This window comes from Myotis daubentonii, chromosome 3 (genome assembly GCF_963259705.1).
Source record: "Myotis daubentonii chromosome 3, mMyoDau2.1, whole genome shotgun sequence".
NCBI classification, from domain to species: domain Eukaryota; kingdom Metazoa; phylum Chordata; class Mammalia; order Chiroptera; family Vespertilionidae; genus Myotis; species Myotis daubentonii.
In genome coordinates this window covers 104763881-104785340 of record NC_081842.1, presented here as the reverse complement: position 1 = coordinate 104785340, position 21460 = coordinate 104763881, and the positions used below count along the sequence as shown (strand labels likewise).

The 21460-nt window shown below is 44.5% G+C and overlaps 1 protein-coding gene across 1 annotated transcript in view; it reads right to left on the bottom strand.

The window, feature by feature from the left end:
* MINDY4B (MINDY family member 4B) overlaps positions 1–21460 on the bottom strand; it is a 44394-nt gene that overhangs the window by 10955 nt on the left and 11979 nt on the right. The window contains exons 5-10 of the mRNA XM_059691664.1: positions 21265–21356; positions 13046–13211; positions 12467–12532; positions 8258–8328; positions 6401–6473; positions 5497–5655 (exon numbers count right to left, since the gene is read on the bottom strand). Coding sequence (XP_059547647.1) covers positions 5497–5655; positions 6401–6473; positions 8258–8328; positions 12467–12532; positions 13046–13211; positions 21265–21356 — 627 coding nt within the window. The remainder of the gene's footprint in view (positions 1–5496; positions 5656–6400; positions 6474–8257; positions 8329–12466; positions 12533–13045; positions 13212–21264; positions 21357–21460) is intronic.

Here is a 21460-nt window from a genome sequence, read left to right as displayed (position 1 = left end):
TGTAGATGTAGAGCTAACCCGAGCACTTCCTATCCTTTGCCTACATTACGTTTGTGGGCAAGCATCACGATGGCATCATATTATCTGGTACATTTTGCCTTCTTCCCAGCAGGAAAGCTCTTATTTATTATGCCTCAGCCTCTTCACTGGCTTTACTAGTAAGGTTCTTTCAAACATCTGCTTTATGTTTTTTAATTTTTATTGGATGATCTTCTTCCATTATTTCTTTCTTTTTTAAAACTTAAAGAAAATCTTTATTGTTGGAAGTATTACATATGTCCCCTTCCCTCCCCCCATTGACCCCTTCTAACCTTCCCCCTTTCCCCCACCCCTGCGAGACGGCAAAGCTTGTGAATTATCTACTCAAATAACTGAAATATGAGACACACTGTTTTAAATCTTTGTAGTTAATAATGAGGATATAGTGAACTAACATTGTAAAAGAGCTTTGTAAAAGTAGACAAAGCATTAAATTGTTATTGTGGGTTTTGTGCCTCCACTCCTCGAAACTTGTGATGCCATTTTCCTCCAAACGGAGTCTTGGCATGTTACTGGGCTCTGAATGGTAGAGTGCTTGACCATGGACATTTTATATATATAACAAATTCTAAGATGGGCCGAGGTCCAACGCCAGCAGGTCCAGGGGTTCCCAAAGGCGTAGATGGAGTCGGCAAAGAAGGAATGACACGGAGACAGCGTTCAGTTGATCAGCAGCCTAGCCAGGATCTCCAGCCAAGTTCTGGTCTCGATCTCCAGAGAGGTTCTGCTTCAGATCTCCAGCCAGGTTCTGTGGCCATGTTCCCTTGCTAGGTTCTCCAGCCAGGTTCTATCCAGGTTCTCCAGCCAGGTTCAGTCACCAGGTTCTAGTCAGGTTCTCTTGCCATATTTCTGTAGTCAGGCTCAGCCCAGGATCCCCTGCCATGTTCTCTCCAGCGAAGTTCTTCTGTCTCCAGGCTCCGTGTAGGTTCTGTCTTCTGAATTCTGTGTTCTAAGTTCTGAGTTCTAAATTCTGTCTTGTTACATCTGTATTTATACCAGTTGATTCCAATCCTATCAATCTCTATTACAAAGGTTAGGGCGTTTCTTATCTCCATTCCAGGGAGCAAAGATTATGTAGCTTAAGCATGATTGTTCATAGTTAAAGTGATTAATTACCCGCCTGGCACTTAGTTGAGGGGTTTTATTCCCTCCCTAACTTCAGGGGAAAATCCCTACCTGGGGATTCAACCTTTCTTGGAGAGGTGACCTTGGTTAAAACACAGCGCCAAGAAGGTGAGCAAACATATTAAGAACCGTATGCCATATATGCCAGGTCCCTTGAAACAGCAAGGATGGACCGGCTCCCGGCAAAGATGAACTTCTAAATATCTGGGACAAGTGACTAGGAACTTTATAATAATAACAGATTCATTTTCTGTTCAGGGGGTATTCAAAATGCAGTCCTTCCTGTTTGTACAATGGGACCTTTGCATCCATGAAATATAATGAAGGACAATTACTGCTGATGTGTGAAGATATTTGTGTTAAATTAGAAAAGCAGGTTTCAGGAGAGTAGAATGGAACATATTTATATTATAAAGAAGAAGAGAAGGATACATTTGTGAAAGGATTGACCCAAGTGATAGGATTGGATTCATCTTTTTTACTTTTAGCTTCTCTGTCTCTCCTCATTTTTCTGTGATGAAGTTAGATTTTAAACTTGAGGAATAACGTTTGTACACAAAACACACATTCTGCTGTGGTCACACATGACTGTCCTGACACCATTGGATGCAGGGTTTGTATGTGTTGTAAGATGCTGATTTCATGCAGCTGGAGCCACCAGTGGGCGGGAAGGTGAATGGCGCTGTGGATACAGAAGGACTTGTCAGGTGTGTGGCCCTACACACATGGAAGGATTGTGAGCTGGGATGGGGAGCATGAGGGGCGGGACAGGCACTGAGCGCAGGCCTCCTTGGTGCTGCTAGTCAGGAGATGTTGGGGATGGCGAGGCCTGGGGATTTCTGTCAATATCATATTGCATTACATCAGAACTAGTTCAAGGCCACTCCAGAGAATTAGTTGCTTTTCATAGAATCCACAATGCCTCCCCTGGGTCTCAGAATAAAAAATTTTGTGAAAACAGCATAAAAGCACCTTTGATTTGTGGTCTGGGTGAGTATATCTGCTTTCTTACTCTCTCCTGTTTGTTTTGTGGAATGTCATCTTGCTGAACTTGCTCATTGTGCTTTTGAATAGCACATTATACTTTCTGGTTGTCACAGGCTATAAAGCCCCTGAGTGGGAAAGCTTGTGAGGGGAGTTTCATACGTGGGCCCCCTTCACTGTGTTGTGCACCTGAAACTAATATAAAATAACACTGACTGTCAACTGTAACATATATATATATATGTTATATATATAAAGCCAGTGACCAGAACGTCGGAACAACTGAAACGACCAGAATGACCCATTGCTATGATGCCCACTGTGGCAGCCAACCAGCCCATTGGGGGGCAGGGCTGGCCGGCCAACCTCCTGCATCCCCTCTTCCCCGCCACCAGCCCGGCCCCACCCCACCCGTGCACGAATTCATGCACCAGGCCTCTAATCTAATAAAAGAGAAACATGGTAATTAGTGTCACTCCGCTACACTTCCCATTGGCTAATCCCCCTGTCACTCACAGAGCAGGGCCGAGATATGCAAATTAACTGGCAGCCAAGATGGCAGCTGGCAGCCAGGCAGCTGATGCGAACAGGGAGGCTTGCTTGCTTCAGTGACAGAGAACTCCAACGTTCCCCGCCTGACTTGCCGGCCTCTCAGCTGCAACTCTAAGCAACTATGTTGCAAATAAAGAAGCTAAAAAAAACCCAGAAACCTGCTTTACTCAGCGGAGCTTCAGACAGCCAGACCGCAACATTGTATCAAATACAGACGGTAAACAAAGGCCAGAAACCTGTTTTCAGCAGCCGAGGCCTCAGAGCTAAAGCTGGTCCAGAATAAAAAAAAAAAAGAAAAAAGAAAAAACGGAGCAGTTGGGAGCTTCAGTCCCAGCCTGAAAACAGCCCTCAGCCCCTCACCCAGACTGGCCAGGCACCCCAGTGGGGACCCCCACCCTGAAGGGTGTGTGACCAGCTGCAAACAGCCATCATCCCCTCATCCAGGCTGGCCAGGCACCCCAGTGGGGACCCCCACCCTGATCCAGGACACCCTTCAGGGCAAACCAGCCAGCCCCACCCATGCACCAGGCCTCTATGCTATATAATAAAAGGGTAATATTCCTCCCAGCACCGGGATCAGCGGAGCTGCGAGGCCTCCCGGCACCGGGATCAGCATGACAGGGGGCAGCGCCCAAACCCCCTGATCGCCCTGCTCTGTGTGTGACAGGGTGCGGTTCCCCCCCCCACACACACAGGCCCTGCTCTGTGTGTGACGGGGTAGAGCCATAACCTCCCCATTGGCCCTGCCCTGAGTGTGACAGTGGCGGCGCCCCAACCCCCTGATCGGCCCTGCTCTGTGGGTGATAGAGGGCGGTGCCCCAACCCCCTGATCCGCCCTGCCCTGAGTGTGACAGGGGGCGGTGCCCCAACTCCCCTATCGGCCCTGCTCTGTGCATGACAGGGGGGAGCTCCCCAACCCCCTGATTGACCCTGCTCTGTGGGTGACAAGGTATAGAGCCCCAACCCCCCTGATAGGCCCTGCTCTGTGCATGACAGGGGGCAGTGCCCCAACCCCCCAATCAGCCCTACCCTGAGCGTGACTGGGGGTGGCATCGCAACCTCCCAATCTGCCCTGCTCTGTGCATGATAGGGGAAGGGGCCCCAACTCCCCAATCGGCCCTGCTCTGAGCCCGACCAGGGGCTGCACCTAGGGATTGGGCCTGCCCTCTGCCACCCGGGAGCAGGCCTAAGCCAGCAGGTCGTTATCTCCTGAGGGGTCCCAGACTGCAAGAGGGCACAGGCCAGGCTGAGGGACCCCCCTCCCCCCCGAGTGCACAAATTTTTGTGCACTAGGCCTCTAGTATATATATAAAAGCCTAAGCAACTGTTATGACCAAACAACCGGAACGACCAGTTGCTATGATGCGCACTGACCACCAAGGGGAAGGCACTCAATGCAGGAGCTGCCCCCTGGTGGTCAGTGCACTCCTACAGCCAACCTCTCCTGGCTGGCCAATCTCCCAAAGTCCCTCCCCCTGGCCGGCGGGCCCCGATCAAGCACTTGATCAGGGCTGGACCCAGGGCTGGGATGGGGAACTGGGGGTGGGTGATAGTGGATGCGGCTCCTTTCCCAGGGGTGCCAAGGGCCGACTTCTTCCTCAGGGCCAGCAGCCAACGCCCCACAGTCCCTCCTCCCTTTTCCCTCCCCCCGGCTGGCAGGCCCCAATAGGCCTGGCCCCAATCAGCCTGGTCCCGATTGGCCCTGATCACTGGTCAGGCCTAGGGACCCCACCCATGCAGGAATTTCATGCACCAGTCCTCTAGTTGAAAAATAAAATAAAATAAAATAAAATAAAATAACTAAAAAACCAAGGATTTCCCTTTATCCCCCAGTGACTTTTTTTAAGGCTTTGAGCAATAGATAAAATGTATTTGCTCATTTTCATAAATAAAGGATTGGGAAGATACCCACCAGCTATTGACAGTACTGATTTCTGAGAAGGGGATCTGTAGCTGGGTGGAATGCCAGAGGACTTTCCTTTTATCTGTATATTTCAAGTCTTTTTTTTTTTTTAAACCTCACCAGAGGTTATTTTTCCATTGATTTTTTAGAGAGAGTGGAAGAGAGAGGGAAAGACAGAGATATATCAGTGTGAGAGAAACACATTGATTGGTAGCCTCCTGCATGAGCCCTGACCAAGGCCTGGGACAAGGAGGAGACTGCAACCAAGATACATGCCCTTGACCAGAATCAAACCCAGGACCCTTTGATCCGCAGGCCAACACTCTATCCACTGAGCCAAATAGGACTATTTCAGGTTTGTTTTTTAAAAACTTATTTACATATTACTTGTATTACCTATACTTTCTCTATATCTATAATAATAAAAGGATAATATGTTAATTAGACTGGACGCCTTCCAGATGTCATTCCGGACATCCTTCCTGACAAAGCCGGGACCAGAGGGAAGCAGCCTGGGTCCTGGGTGCCTGTGGGTGGCCGGAGGAGGGAAGCCCAGGTCCCAGATGCCAGAGGGAAGCCGGTGCTGGCAGTCAGGGAAAGGGAGGCCTACACTTGCATCAGGCCTTTAGTAAAATACATAAAATAAAATATGAAGTAAGTGGAGTTGGATATTTCTGTTTAGACCTGAAAGTCTCCATGTATGTGTGCGTGCATGGCATGTGTGTGCGCGTGTGTGTACGTGTGTGTGTGTGTGTGTGTGTGTGTGTGTGGTGGGTGAGGGGTATTCAGGAAAGGGTAAAGGTAAGATCACACTTGAACTATCTTAACATAGAGACTTAAACATGTCAAAACATTGGCACTTGGTCGTGCAGTTGAGAATCAGGACCACTCACCTGGGAAAGCCCATCCTCTGAGGTGTGCTTCCCCCACTGCAAATAGCCGACGTTGCTGCGTGCGGGGACTCCATGTAGTATTTCTTGAGATTTCCCATTTTGACAGCCATTAAAGACATGTGGACTTGCTCTTCCAGTTAAAACCATGTTCAAAACTGCCTAGTGACACAGTTTATAAATTCTACATTTTAGGTAGCAATGACACAAGGACTTAATTTCTTTTTTATTTTAATAATCATTTTAAAATTACCATTTTTATTGAAAAGAATGAAATCACACATGTATTCTGGAAAAATGTATGTCATTAACATTGTAGGGTTAAAACAACTGTTTTTCTTGAGCCATAGTCTGTAACTTCCCATGTGCCCACTCAGAACCTGCTGCTCATCCTCCCTTTACATTCCTTTTAAACTTTGGTTTTCATGGTAAGGATTTAAGGAGCAGGAGATTAATATGTTATTATAGAACTTTCTTTCAGTTATTAGGGATTCCTGGTGGGTCTTAACAAAATATTTTGGGGAGGTGAAGGAGGGAATTGGGGGAGAAATGGTGATGGAAGGAGACTTGACTTGGGGTGGTGAACACACAATACAGTGTACAGATGATGTGTTGTAGAATTGTGCATCGGAAACCTGTATAATTTTGTTAACCAGTGTCACCCCAATAAATTCAATAAAAAGGAAAAAAAGATATTTTCTAATGTTTCTAGACTCTCGGGGATAGAGGCCTCTCAGAGGTAAACTAGAAAGGACTATAATGGGAACTGAAGGTCAGATCTGATAACAAACTCAGGGCAGCATCTTAGTCTTTCAAGGATAAGTTACCTCTCTTCATTTAAGAGAATATGCTCAATTTTTAAAAAGCCTGATTCACATTCCACAACAGAAGTCAGTCTTCCCCCTACCTGCCTGCATAGGAAGCCTCCAGCATTTGGTTGTAGCAGATGAATGGTGGAGACATCTAGGTCCTTCTGAAGCCTGCAGAATGGGAGATTCCATCAGCATTTGGTCAGAGAGGATGACTGCACCAAGGACCTGCAGCCTCCCCTCCCTCCAGCACAACACAAAGCGGCAGTCACATGGGTTCACCTGGTCACTGTCCCTCCCCTGTGCCCTCCCCGTCTCCTTCTCTCGCAGGAAAGCTTCTAGGACTGGGGCTGCACAGGGAAAGCTGTGGGTGCAGGTGGGAGAAGCCACAGACCCCATGCGTTGGAATCCCTGTGTATGCTCCAATGCTGGGCTCAGTAGAGACACTGCTCTGGGACAAGGGATGCTTAGCTTAGGGTGGTGATAGGTGACCACTCCAGAGAGAACTGGCCCAAGGCAGTACTGAACAGACTGTTTAAGTGGAAAACACCAGCTTGGGGGTTGAGCTCATTTCTTGGCTATAGAAGGCAGCCTCTACTGTTTCATCAGAGACTAGGGGTTGGGTTTCTACCCTGGACAATGTTAAAGTCAAGGTGCAACATGGCTCCTATTGTCACCGAGAGGAAGGTGCTGGTACGAGAGCTGTATATATTCTTGACAGAACCTATTCCCAGGACTAGAGGTCACTCCCTTTTGAGAATACAACCTAGAGACTGGTCAAGCATGGAAAATGCCTTGAAGTCATCAGGTATAATTCAGGGCAGTGCTTTCCAAAGTGTGGCATGATTTTGGATGGTACAGAGTTGAGCATTTAAAAATGTTTTATAGTGATGTTTTTAATACATATTTGTCTTCAGCATACCAAATACGTGATTTAAAGGATATTAATGTTAGGAAAGAAGTTAATATTTAAATGCGTGTTGATTTAAAGCAAGCTTAAGGAAATAATAATATAGACCACAAAAAATGTGATGGTGATATACAAAAAACAGGTTTCAGGAATACTGCTTCAGGGCTTGTAATTCTTCCCTTCTGGGGGCGCTCTAGCTCTCTCCAAGCTTACCCCTCTTTCAGTCTACTTCTAAGAAGCCTTCCTCCTCGACTCTCTGCTGGGCACCCTTCCTCCTCTGGAACCCACTGGATTAATTGTCTTCACACCTCATTTGGCCCATCAAGTACCAGCTGGGACTTGCCCAGGCTCTACATCAGTGGTTCTCAACCTTCCTAGTGCCGCGACCCTTTAATACAGTTCCTCATGTTGTGGTGACCCCCAATTTCATTGTTACAAATTGAACATAATTAAAGCATAGTGATTAATCACAAAAACAATATGTAATTATATATGTGTTTTCCGATGGTCTTAGGCAACCCCTGTGAAAGGGTCGTTCGACTCCAAAGGGGTCGCGGCCCACAGGTTGAGAACCGCTACTCTATATGGACCTCTCGTCTTTCCCAGACTGGAACCTGCAGGAGGCCAGAGTTCTATCTTTTATTTGTATTTTTCACAGTGTGAAGAACAGGCCTTTGCATATTACAGAGGCAAAATAAATACTTGAGAATCTATTTTACTGTGCATATAAGTACTAAAACATTTTATATGAAAATTGTACAAAGAAGCTTTGTTGTCTGCCAATATTTATAACCACAGAAAGGACCCTAGTACTGTACCACAAAAGCAGATTCAAAGTTTCCTGATGACAGGAAACTTTGGCATTTACCCATTACTATGGCCAAACTGATGATAGAAAAGGACGTATCAACAGAAAGAGCATCCACCAGAAAAATATTGCACTCATGTTTCCAGTAGGCATGAAAGTATTCTCCAACACCAGAGTACATGGTTTATGAGACCACAGAGCCAAAGGAAATGCTGGGTAAATATTTGTAGAACATACCTTTCAAATGTTCTGGAGAAGATCAGACTGTAAAGAAACAGGATGACACCGTGGCTTCCTTCCCCACTGAACTGTTTGGAAAGCAAGGGAAAAGCACGTTTGCCTCCAAGCAATGCAGCTATGTATACCTGTGGGCATGAGGATTTACTGCCTGAGAGATTTATTTTCTAGCTGCTTAAAGGGCAGCTGGAGCTCTCTCTGCTCCCCTAGATCTATCTCCACTCTCAAATGCATTCTCCTTCCTGCTTCCAGCCTGCCAATGATACCATCATTCTCTCAATTTTCAACCTCTCTTTCTTTCCTCCACTTCTGTCTTGTGATTTTCTTCAAACCATGGCTAGGATGTAGCATATCTTTCCTCTCCATTTTTCTGGGTCCATCCTAGCCCAAGTCCCAGGGCTGCTCTTGGCTGGCCTCCCTTCCCAGTCTCTCCTTAGTCAGGGCATCCCTCTTGGTTGCCCAGTTAAACTCAGGGGGAGTGTGGCGGGGGTGGGGGATGAGAGGCTTTATAGAAATACAGCCCTGGAGTTATACAGACCTGGATTCAGAACCAGTTCTACTACTCACTAACTCAGAGTTATCTTACTTCTTTGAGCTCAATCTCCTCATCTGCAATTGCATATAAAAATACCTTTCCCCCAGGTTTGTTACAAAAGTGAAATGACGCATGCAGATACCTGCTTTGAGTCTCAGAAGTGCTAGGTCCCAGTACCTGTTCTTTTCTGAGGCCCTTCTCCTCTGTCTCTTCCCTTGGGCAGGTTGCTTTTCTGCTCAGAACCTTCTGAAGGTGCCCTGTGATCTCCAGGATCAAATCCAAATTGCCCAGCCAACATTCAGGGCCTCTCCTTCATTGGCCTTATCTTAGTTTTTGGTCCACACTCTACCTGCTGCAAAGAAGCTCCTTGGCTGGCTTTCGAGATACCAGGGTAAGGCCCCTCCCTTAGCGGCACTGTATCAGGAAGGCTTCAGCTAAAATGCCCGTGCTTTGCCTTTTATGGATTCATTTGTCCCCTTCACTATCTGTGACTGGCAGGAGAATTAATTCCAGTGCCCCAGGAACCAGGGCCTGACAAATGCCGGTGCCATAGGAGCTAGACAGGAACCCAAATGGGCACACTGCAGGCTGTGAGGGAGGGCTGGGCCGAGGCAACCTGGAGAAGGCTTGCATGCTAGTTTCCTGTCACTGCCATAGCAAATTACCACAAACGTGGGGGCCTAAAACAACATGAATTTATTATTTGAAGTTCTGGAAGTTAGAAACCCAACTTGGTGTCAGTGACCCTGGTTCAAACGGCTGGCCAGCCTGCATCCCACCTGGAGGCTTTCCTGCCTGCTTCCAGTGTCTGGAAGCCATCCTTGTTTCTTGGCCGAGGATCCCACATTACACAGCCCTCCTCCCTCTGCTTTGGCACTGCACCTCTTCCTCTTTCTCTCCCACCACCTCATTTTCCTTATGAAACCCATGACTAATTGAGCCCACCAGGATAAGCTAATTTCCCCATCTCAAAATCTTAAACCCCATCAGAGCCCTTCATACCTGATAGGTAACATCATTCACTCCACCACAACTTGTCTAATGGGAGTCATGCTCAGCTAACTGAGGACATGCTGAACTATAGGTCTAGAGCAGCAAATTTCCTGATTTTTTTTTGGGGGGGGGGGGGACGGGCGGGCGGGGGAAGCTAAAGTCCAGGTTTTTATGTGGGATTTTCTGATTGGCTTTGACTGTTGCTGATTCAAATTAAAAAAAAAAAATCTAACACTGTGTGGGTTAATGCTGCAGATACAGGTGTATTGCTTTCCTAGCACTGCTATAACAAATTATTCAAAATCTGAATTACTTACAACAATAGGACACTATTCTCTCCTGGTTCTGAAAGCAGAAGTCTTAACTGAAGGTGTCCGAGCAAGGCCTCACTCTCTCTCCAGGCCCTGGGGAGGATCCCTCCTTGATCTTCCCAGCTTCTGGTGGGTGCTGGCAATCCCTGGTTTCCCTTGGTCTGGGAGATGCATCACCCCAGCCTCTGTCTCCATCATCACAGGGTGCTTTCCCTGCATGTCTGTGTCTGCGCCCAAATTTCCTTCTTATAAAAACACCAGTCATTGCATTAGGGCCACCCCAATCCAGCATGACCTTATCTCAACTTGATTGCATCTGCAAAGACCCTGTTTCCAAATCAGAGCACATTCATCGGTCCTGGGAGTTAGGACTTGAACATATCATTTTGGGGGGATGCACTTCAACCTATAACAACAGGTCTGCTGGTCACATGTAGCCCTCAGACCCCTCACTTGAGATCTGTGCTTTACACTAGGACACAGTACTGGTGCATTTTGACAGTGAATGGGGGATGATCACAACAAGCAGCCTCTGGTCAGGAAGCGCCCTTCAGAATATACGCATCAAGTTCCCTCTGGTTCAGGAAATGGGGCCAACCTGTCCTCAGCGCGGCTATGGAAAGGGTCAGCTTGGGTCGGCTTGATGCAGGCAGTTCTGTGCCGAGCCCACCTGTGCTGCGCCATCGCAGTGGTTCTCAACCTTGGCTGCACATTAGAATCACCTGGGAATCTTTTTAAAATCCTGATTTCTGGGCCTCATCCTCGGAGAGAACCACTGGCTTAGGGCCTTTGTTAGCTTTTCCAACTCACTCCTAGCCTTTGATGGGGAAAGTCGGTGTGGAGCTTCAGCGCTGGCCCTCTGATTCTCAACTCCTGAGAAGACCTTGCAGATGTGGGGGCCTTTCCTAATGAATTAGACTCTCCCAGGTCTGAGTTGAAGAGATGGAAGACAGAGGGGGAAGCATGTGCCTCTTTTAGCTGGAAGGATCATTTATTTCTTACATGGCTCCTCCCTCTGTGTAACCTCATTAAGCATCTCCCGCTTGCAAGATAGTCTCTAAGCAGGCTTCCAGCTTAACATTTCATGTCAGCCATCGAAACTCTATCATCAGGTTTTATTAGTTTCATATTGCTGCTATAACAAATTACTATAAATTTAGAAGCTTGAATAATATAACCTTATTATCTAACAGTTCTGGTGGTCAGAGTCTGAAATGGCTACCTCACAGGGCGAAAATCAAGATGCCAGCAGGGCCACATTCTTTCTGGGGGCTGCAGGGCAGAATCTGTTTCCTTTCCTTTCCCGCTTTAGTGGCCCTGCCCACATTCCTTGGTTCATGGTCCCACCTTCCATCTTCAAAGCTGCAACAGTGGTGACACCTCTCATCCCACATCCCTCTTCCCCTCTCTTCTGCCTCCTCCACATTCAAGGATCCTGTGAGTACATCGGGCCCACCTGGGTAATCCAGGATACTCTCCCTATTATAAAGTCAGCTGACTAGAGACCTTCATTCCCCTTTGCCATGTGATGTAACAGTCATAGGTTCCCGGGACCAGGGTACGGACATCTTTGGGAGACCATTCTTTTGCTGAACACAGACCTATGAGATGGTAGGCGAGATGGGCCCAGGGGAACCAGGCTAACCAAGGTCTTATACAGTTAGTGTGGCTGAGAACTCAACCCCCAGGTTTCTGCCTCTACGGCCTTTGAAAGGAGCAGAGCAGTGAGTTCCATGGATCACAGGCCCCTTACACAGCCCAAAGTTGTGTGGCTTCACCGTCAACCTGCTCAGGTTCCTCTGCTTTCACACTGTCATCTCAATTCCTCAGGAAATCAGTTTTCCTTTGTTTCTCCACAGAGGAATCTTTTAAAATAAAACCTTCCATTACTTTCCGGGGGCTGGGTGAGAACCATTGCAGAGGAGAACACTGTGTGGAAGGTGCTGATAGAAGAGGTGAAACAGGGTCACCTTTTTCAGACCAGAAGTAATTTCCTTAGCATCAGTGTGAATGGTCACTTTGGCAATTCGAACTAGAACCTTCCTTGTCTACCATTTTTGCCTTTTATTCACTAGGTGAGGCAAGACTGCTTTAACATTTTCTCTCCACAAAAGAAATCTTGACACATGCCCTCTATCATATTATTTTCTGGGCTTGATTAGCCAAGGAGTGGCCGGTGTGTGATCTGCCTCTTTCTAGGTTGCGGGGAGGGAGAGGCGGGCTTCCTTTCTCTTAGTCTGCCCTTCCTGAGCCCTCAAGACGACCTGGTTTTCTTAACAAGTATCATTAAAAAGACACTTTGTAAAAGAAAGAAGGTTCCTGTAAGATCAGTTCAACATAAAGTAATTATCTCAGTACTTAAACACTTACACATTGTAAATGATCATAGATGAATTTCTCAGTGGCCTCTTTCTCCAAAACTTCAAACAGCTGAAGCTATAAATCAGAAAAAGAAGATTAAAATGAGAAGGAAGATGAAAGTTACACCTATAAGATGTCAATTCACTGTTATTACCTCAAGAGAGATTTTTGCTTCATTGTAAAATCACATTGCTAAAAACTGACATATTCTCTTATACAAGGCCATATAAAACATGGTAAAATTGGGTGGCTACTGACCTCATGTTTAAATCCCTCAGTTTTAAATCAATATGATATCTTAAGCAGTAAAACCATAAACAGACCCCTTCCCCCCAATAGGTAGAGTTTAGCTATGTTTAAGACAGTGGGCATGGAAATGCACTTTATGATGATTTCAGGTATGGGATATTCTTAATCATGGTGGAAGGAGAAATCCGTGCAGGATCCTCTGTTTTGGCTGCTTGGATCACCTACAATCCTTGCCCCTCACCTCTTTGAATGGTGCCTTTGGCCACAGCAGACACACAGAAGCATCGATGGGGCCCCGCCTCCACTTCCATGGTGAACCAGTACCCAGACTGCACTCACCCTCTCAGTGAAATTGTCCCCAGCATAGTCAGGAGTTGAGGTGACTTGAGTGTCCTCAGTGACAAGACAGATGGTGGCCTTCTGAGCTTCTCCTGCCACCCACAGGATGCCAGCGAGTGCCACAGCCAGGGCCTGCTTCTGCTCTTGCTTGCTTATTGCACATAGACTGCAAGGCAGGAGGTGGGGTTAAAATGGACTATCATCTGGCCATGTGCTGGGGCCTCCACTCTTATGAATTCTGAATACAGGGTTGGTTCCTTCATCAATCTACACTGCGAGGATGTCATGAGGGCTTGTCCGATCTGCTGTCACTGGAACTGGTGTCCTCTCAGCAGCATATTGCTCTTGGTAATATGGTGGGCGGGCGGTTACTACTGCCGCCATCGAGTCCCACCACTGTCCTCTCTCCAGAACTCCAGCAGGGACTGAGCTATGTTCTTTAACCCAATAACACAGGCCCTTTCCTAGCACAGCCCCAAACAGTTACCCCAGTTTTATCTCCCAGATTTCCATTTTGCAAACCCTCTGCCCCAGATGGACCAGTCCCTGAACATATTTCCCACATTTGCTCATGCACTTGTCTGCCTTTAATGTGCATGCCACATATGTCCTGTCTGCCTGACCACAGCCTGTGCATCACTGGAGGTCTACTTCAGGTTGCCCTTATTAACCCGGAGCTGACACTCACCTGGCACTCACTGTGCCCAGTGTTGTTCTGAGCACTTCACACATATCACCTCATTTAGTCCTCACAACAATCTGCGAGGTAGATACTATTAGTACTCCCATCTTAGAGGTGAGGAAGTTAAGACAGAGAGGTTGAGTAATTTGCCCCTGGTCATTCATCTTTAAAGTGGTAGAGCAGTGATTTGAATGTGAGCAGTCTGGCTCCTGACTCCCTAGTCCTAACCATTACACTCCATTGAGTAATAATCTCAGGCTGTCCAACCTCCCAGGAAATAGGAACCCATCTTTAGTGGTATACTTAACTCTGCCTGTTTTCTCAGTATTTTACATTGACAACTGTTGTCCCAATGAAGAAACACATAGGGTTTCATTAATGAACTCAGCAATAACTTATAGAATCCATCTAGTTCTGTGGCAATACAGAAATGAATCACAAGGAGCCTCATACCCCAACATCCTAGTAGGAGGCGGATGAGAACAAAAGAGAGTGCTGTGAGAGTACAGGAGAGAGAACGTGTGGCTGGGAAGGTGCAGGAGGCTTCGTGGAGCTGATCTATCACAGCAGTTACTCATTACCATGTATTTCATATTTGCCACATACCAGGACTGTGTTAAATGCTTTACATTCATGCAGCAAATATTGTGTGTGCTCCATCTAGATTCCCTGGGATCCCTTTTACTTAGTTGGTGGACATGTCACCCAGCTGTGTCCAGTACTGCTGCTACTGGCTCCTACTTTTCAACTTTCTCTGAAGTACTGGAGGCACCTGGCCCAGAGGTGACGAGGAGTTATGCCTCTCCTGCAGGATGGCCAAGGTTGATGCCTGATGGGGTGGAGGTACCAAAGCCCTGCTCTCTCAGCTGTGGATGGGCAATAAGCTCCCGGGATCAGGCTGAGGCTAGACTTCACAAGAACCCCATTCTTTTTTAAAAAATTTTATTTTCTTGTTTAAAGTATTACAAATAGTAGTACATATGTCTCCTTTTTTTCCCCATTGACCTTCCCCCGGCCTCCCCTACCCCCCAGCACATGCCCTTACACCCCCCCCCCCAGTGTCTTGTGTCCATTGATTATGCTTATATGTATGCATATAAGTTCTTCTATTGATCTCTTACTGCCCTCCCCAACACTCCCCAGCCTTCCCGCTATAATTTGACAGTCTGTTTGATGCTTCTCTGCCTCTGTATCTATCTTTTTGTTCATTAGGTTATAATGTTCTTTATTATCCATAAATGAGTGAGATCATGTGGTGTTTTTCTTTCACTGCCTGGTTTATTTCACTTAGCATAATGCTCTCCAGTTCCATCCATGCTGCTACAAATGGTAAGAATTCCTCCTTTTTTATAGCAGCATAGTATTCCATTGTGTAGATATACCATAGTTTTCTAATCCACTCATCTGCTGATGGGCACTTAGGCTGTTTCAAAATCTTAGCTATTGTAAATTGTGCTGCTATGAACATATGTCCCCTTCCCCCCCGCCCCCGCCCACTCACTGCTTCTAGCCCACCCACCCTCCCCCTCCGCCCCACTCCTGGCCTTCACCACACTATTGTCTGTGTCCATGGGTTATTCATCTATTCATACAAGTTCTTTGGTTAATTTCTTCCTATCCACCCACTCATCACCACCTTCCCTCTGAGACTTGACAGTCTATCCCAGGTTTCTATGTCTCTGCTTCAATACTGTCATTCAGTTTATTTTGTTCATTAGATCATATGAGTGAGATCATGTGATACTTGTCTTTCTTTGACTGGCTCATTTCACTTAGCATAATACTCTCCAGGTCCCTCCATGCTGTCTCAAAGGGTAAGAAATCCTTCTTTTTTTGTGGTTTTTTTTTTTTTTTTTTTTTACTGCTGCATAGTATTCCATGGTGTAAATGTACTACAGCTTTTTTACCCACTCATCTACTGATGTGCGCTTGGGCTCTTTCCAGATCTTAGCTATTGTAAATTGCACTGCTATGAACATAGGGGTGCATATGTTCTTTCTGATTGGTGTTTTGGGTTTCTTACAATATATTTCTAAGGGGTCACTGGGTCAAATGGCAGTTCCATATTTAATTTTTTGAGGAAACTCCATATTGTTTTCCATAATGGCTGCACCAGAATGCATTCCCACCAGCAGTATACTAGGGTTCCCTCTTCTCCACATCCTCTACAGCACTTTACATTTGTTGATTTGTTGATGGTAAGCCATTTTGACAGGTGTGGGTAAATTCCTCATTATTTTTTTAATTTGCATCTTTCTGATGATTAGTGACTGAGCATTTTTTTCATATGTCACTTGGATATCTGTTTGTCACTTTGAATAAGTGTTCATTTAGGTTCTTTGCTCATTTTTTAATTGGATTGTTTGTCTTCCTTTTGTTAAGTTGCATGAATTCCTTATATGTTTTGGATATTAACCCTTTATCAATATGTTTTCCCATACAGTGGACTCCCTTTTCATTTTGTTGATGGTTTCTTTTGCTATGCAGACCTTTTAAAATTTTGATGTAGTCCCATTTGCTTATTTTCTCCTTAGTTTCCTTTGCCCTAGGAGATGTATCCACAAACATATTGCTATGAGAGATGTCTGAGATTTTGCTGCCTATGATTTTTTTCTAGGATTTTTATGGTTTCATGACTTACATTTAACTCTTTTATCCATTTGATTTCATTTTTATGTATGGGGTAAAATTTAACTAGTTTCATTTTTTTTGCATGTATCTGTTCAATTTTCCCAACGCTATTTATTAAAGAGACTGTCTTGACTCCATTGTATGCTCTTGCCTCCTTTGTCCAATATTAACTGAGTATAATAGATTAGATTGATTTCTGGTGTCTCTGTTCTGTTCCATTGATCTATATGTGTGTTCTTGTGCCAGTACCAGCAGTTTTGATTATTGTGGCTTTGTAGTATAACTTGATATCTGGTATTGTGTTTCCTTCATCTTTGTTTTTCTTTCTCAAGATTGCTGTGGCTATTCAGGTTCCAGGTACATTTTTGGAGTATTTGTTCTAGATCTGTGAAATATGCTGTTGGTAATTTAATAGGGATTACATTGAATCTATAGATTGATTTGGGTAGTATGGACATTTTAATGATGTTAATTTTACCAATCCATGAACACAGTATATTCTTCCACTTGTTTATATCTTCCTCTATTTCTTTTTTCAATATCCTGTAGTTTTCTGAATATAAGTCTTTTACCTCCTTGGTTAAGTTTATTTCTAAATATCCTATTTTTTTGTTGTTGTTGCAGTGGTAAATGGGATTGTTTGTTTAGTTTCTCTTTCTGAAAATTCATTATTGATGTATAAAAATGCCAATGATTTCTGGGTTTTAATTTTGTATCCTGCTACATTGCTGAATTCATTCATTAAATCTAGTAGTTTTTTGGTGGAGTCTTTAGGGTTTTCTATGTACAATGTCATATCATCTGCGAATAATGAGAGTTTTACTTCCTCACTTCCAAATTGGATGTCTTTTATGTTTTCTTCTTGTCTGATTGCTGTAGCTAAGACTTCCAGTTGAATAAGAGTAGTGGAAGTGGACATTCCTGCCTTGTTCCTGTTCTAGGAGAAATGGTTTTAGTTTTTGCCATTTGAGTATGACGTTGGCTACAGGTTTGTCATATATGGCCCTTATTATATTGAGGTATGATCCCTCTATTCCCACTTTGCTGAGTTTTTATAAAAAATGGGTGCTGGACTTTGTCAAATGCTTTCTCTGCATCTATTGATATGATCATGTGATTTTTTTCCCCTTTCAGTTTCTTTATGTGATGTATCACATTTATTGATTTGTGAATATTGTACCAGCCTTGCATCCCTGAAATAAATCCCACTAGGTCATGGTGTATAATCTTTTTAATATATTGCTGGATCCAATTTTCTAATATTTTGTTGAGGATTTTAGCATCTATGTTCATCAAGGATATTGGCCTATAGTTTTCTTTCTTTGTAGTGTCTTTATCTGGTTTTGGAGTTAGGATAATGTTGGCCTCATAAAAAGAGCTCAGAAGTGTTCCTTCCTCTTGAATTTTTTGGAATAGTTTGAGGAGGATAGGTGTTATTTCTTCTTTTAACGTTTGGTAAAACTCTCCTGTGAAGCCGTCCATACCTGGATTTTGTTTGCCAGGAGATTTTTGGTTGTTTGTTTTTTACTGTTTTAATTTTGTCAGTTGTTATTGGCCTATTTGGGTTTTCTGGTTCTTCCTGATTCAGTTTTGGAAGATTGTATTTTTCTAGGAATTTTTCCATTTCATCCACATTGTCCAGCTTATTGGCATATAGCTGTTCATAGTATATATATATATGTATATATATATATATATATATATATATATATATATATATATATATATATATATACACACTGGGTGGCCAGATTATTATGACCACCTGAGGTTTGTAGGCAAATTAACTATAATTTCACGCTGAAGTTGCTAGAGGGCCAGACCATTATAAACGTCTGAATAGCACAACATACCTAAGTATCGTTGCTGATCAAGTTCATCCTATCATGTTGATGGCATATCCCAATGGAGATGGCTTCTTCCAATAAGACAATGCACCATGCCATGGTGCTCGTATTGTGCAGGAGTGGTTTCAAGAACATGAGGGAGACTTTACCTTGCTTAGGTGGCCCCCACAATCACCAGATCTCAATCCAATTGAGCATTTCAGGGACGAAGTTAAAAGAGCCATCAGGCAGTTGGTTCCACAACCATCAGATCTCACAGAACTGGACAGTGCTATTCATCAGGCATGGTGTCAGATTCCTCACATCACCTTTCAACATCTCGTGGAGTCAATGCCAAGAAGAATCGCCGCAGTATTGAAGGCAAAAGGTGACCCAACGAAGTACTGATAGGGTGGTCATAATAATCTGGCCGGTCATAATAATCTGGCCATTAAGTGTATCTATATCTATATTTGTATCTATATCTATATCTATATCTATATCTATATCTATATCTATATCTATATCTATCTATCTATCTATCTATCTATCTATCTATCTATCTATCTACATATATATATATATATATATATAGAGAGAGAGAGAGAGAGAGCCATGGTTGTAACATCCACAATGACCGGAGGCTCAACCAAATGCTAGGCTGCACATGCAGCAGGCAAGCGGGCTGAACTGCTGACCTCTCCGAGAGAGAGAGAGAGAGAGAGAGAGAGAGAGAGAGAGAGAGGCGAGGCTAATCAGCAGCAGCAGCCAAGCCTCTCTCTCTCTCCCAGAGGTCAGCAATTCAGCCCGCTCACCAGCAGTCTGGGGGGGCTGCTGATCAGCCCCACCTCTATGATCAGGCCTGGAGATAGGCCCAGAGATGCTGATTGGCATAGAAACCAACCAATCAGAACCAAGTCTGGGTGAATTGCAAGGAGCCAATGGCTGCCTAGGAGGTGGAGCTTTTGACAGTGACTGGCATAGAAACCGACCAATCAGAACCAAATCTGGGTGAACTGCGAAGGCAAAACCTAAAGTGGGGGCTGAGGAGGGATTTTAAGGGCAACGACTATTTGGTGTAAGGTGTAAGAAAGTGATTCAATTTTTTAATGACTGATTTGGCAGTATAGTGCATATGGCTGGCTATCAGGCCAGATATAGGGATTATGTGTTTTTGTCTTCCAAGAGCATCTCCTCCTGCTGAAAAAGGCTTTTCCCCCCAGTTAAGCAATCCTATCCTATACAATCTATCTATACTAATAAAAGGGTATTATGCTAATTAGACTGGGTCAACCGGCCATCTTCCAGACGTCCGACTTCCTTCCGGACAAAGCCATTGTGGTGGGGGCCAAGGCAGAGGAAGTTAGGGGTGATCAGGCCGGCAGGGGAGGGCAGTTGGGGGCAAGATCAGGCCTGCAGGGGTGGGCAGTTAGGGGTGATCAGGCAGGCAGGCAAGCGAGTGGTTAGGAGCCAGTCATCCCAGATTGTGAGAGGGATGTCCGACTGCCGGTTTAGGCCCGATCCTAAACCTGCAGTCAGTCATCCCCTGAGAGGTCCCAGATTGGACAGGGTGCAGGCCGGGCTAGGGAAACCCCCCCTCTGTGCACGAATTTCATGCACTGGGCCTCCAGTTTCCTTATTATCCTTTGTATTTTTGTGATGTCAGTTGTTACTTCACTGTTTTTGTTTCTGATTTTATTTATTTGGGCCCTCTCTCTTTGTTTTTTGATGAATATGTCTAAAGGTTCATCAATCTCATTTTTCTTTTCAAAGAACCAGCTCTTGGTTTCATTGATTTTTTGTAGTTTTTTCAGTCTTTGTCATTTATTTCTGCTCTGATCTTTATTATTTCCTCCCTTCTAGTCACTCTGGGTTTTTCTTGTTATCTTTCTAATTCTTTAAATTGTAGGGTTAAATAGTTTATTGTAAATTTTTTTGTTTTGTTTTTTAAAATAGGCCTGTAGTGCTATGAACTTCCCTCTCAGGTCTGCTTTTGCTGTGTTCCAGAGATTTTGGGTAGTTGTATGTTCATTTTAATTTGTCTCCAGGAAATTTTTTATGTCTTTCTTGAGCTCACTGGTAACCCATTCATTGTTTAATAACATTCTATTTATCCTCCATGTGTTTGAATGTTTTTGGGTGTTTTTACTGTAGTTTATTTCTAATTTCATGCCATTGTGATCTGAGAAGATGCTTGATATGATTTCAATCTTCTTGACCTTGTAGAGACTTGTTTTGTGTCCTAAAATGTGATCTATCTTTAGACCTGTGTGCACTTGAAACAAATGTATATTCTGTAGTTTTGGGGTGAAATATTCTGTAAATGTCAATTAAATCTATCTGATCTAGTGTGTCATTTAGAGTCACCATTCAGAATCCTATTCCTTCTCAGCCTCTCCTTTCTCATCCAGCTTCCCACTCTCTCTCCCAGGTTTCCGCTGAGGGAATTCTCTTCATTAACCCCTCATATAAGGATTCCAGCTCTGGCTCTGCTTCTAAGGAACCTGGCAATTCATCACCTTAGAATATATTGTACATTTAATTCTAGTTTTGGTGATAACTTACCTTGCTTGAAGGCAAATAGATGCCTTTTACTTATTTATATTTTCTCTAATAGCAAGCATAGAGTTTTGCAAACAATAGGGTTTGTTAACTTCTAAAATAAAGTAATTTGAACTAATGGCAACTACCAAACACTGTACTTTGGTAGCCTGATTAAAGAGGAAGATTAGTACTTCATTTATCAAGGGTTTTCATTGCCATTTTGATCCTCCCTGGAATTGCTAGGTTGAAACTTTCTGTCAAATATTATCAAGGAACCCACCCAAGACCTTTATGTTACCTGACAGGGTGATCTGCAGCAGAGCATAAAACTGTCAGCATTGTTCTTCAGCTGTGCTTTGAGAGTAACTCCAGGACAGCCATCCCCATCATAGAATCCAGCTCCGAGGGAAGAACCAGCCCCATTTTTGTCTGTGAGCAAGTCCCTTTCCTGAGGGGACCCAGGGATTTCTGCTGTGATTATCTAGCATATAAAGGTTCTCAGGAAATGAGTAACTCTCCCAAGTACTTCCTCTTACCTGTGGAAGTTACAGTCTTTCCCCTCCCTTGTAAACAGCAAGTACTTGATGATCAATCCTTGTACGGCCATCTGAATGCTTTGGGCACCTCCCTGCAAAGGGGAAGATGAATGGTAAGGCTGGGTGCAGGGCTTCACACCTCTCAGGACTGAGTTCCAAGGGAGACCTCATGCAAGTGAATGTCATGCTCTGTTCT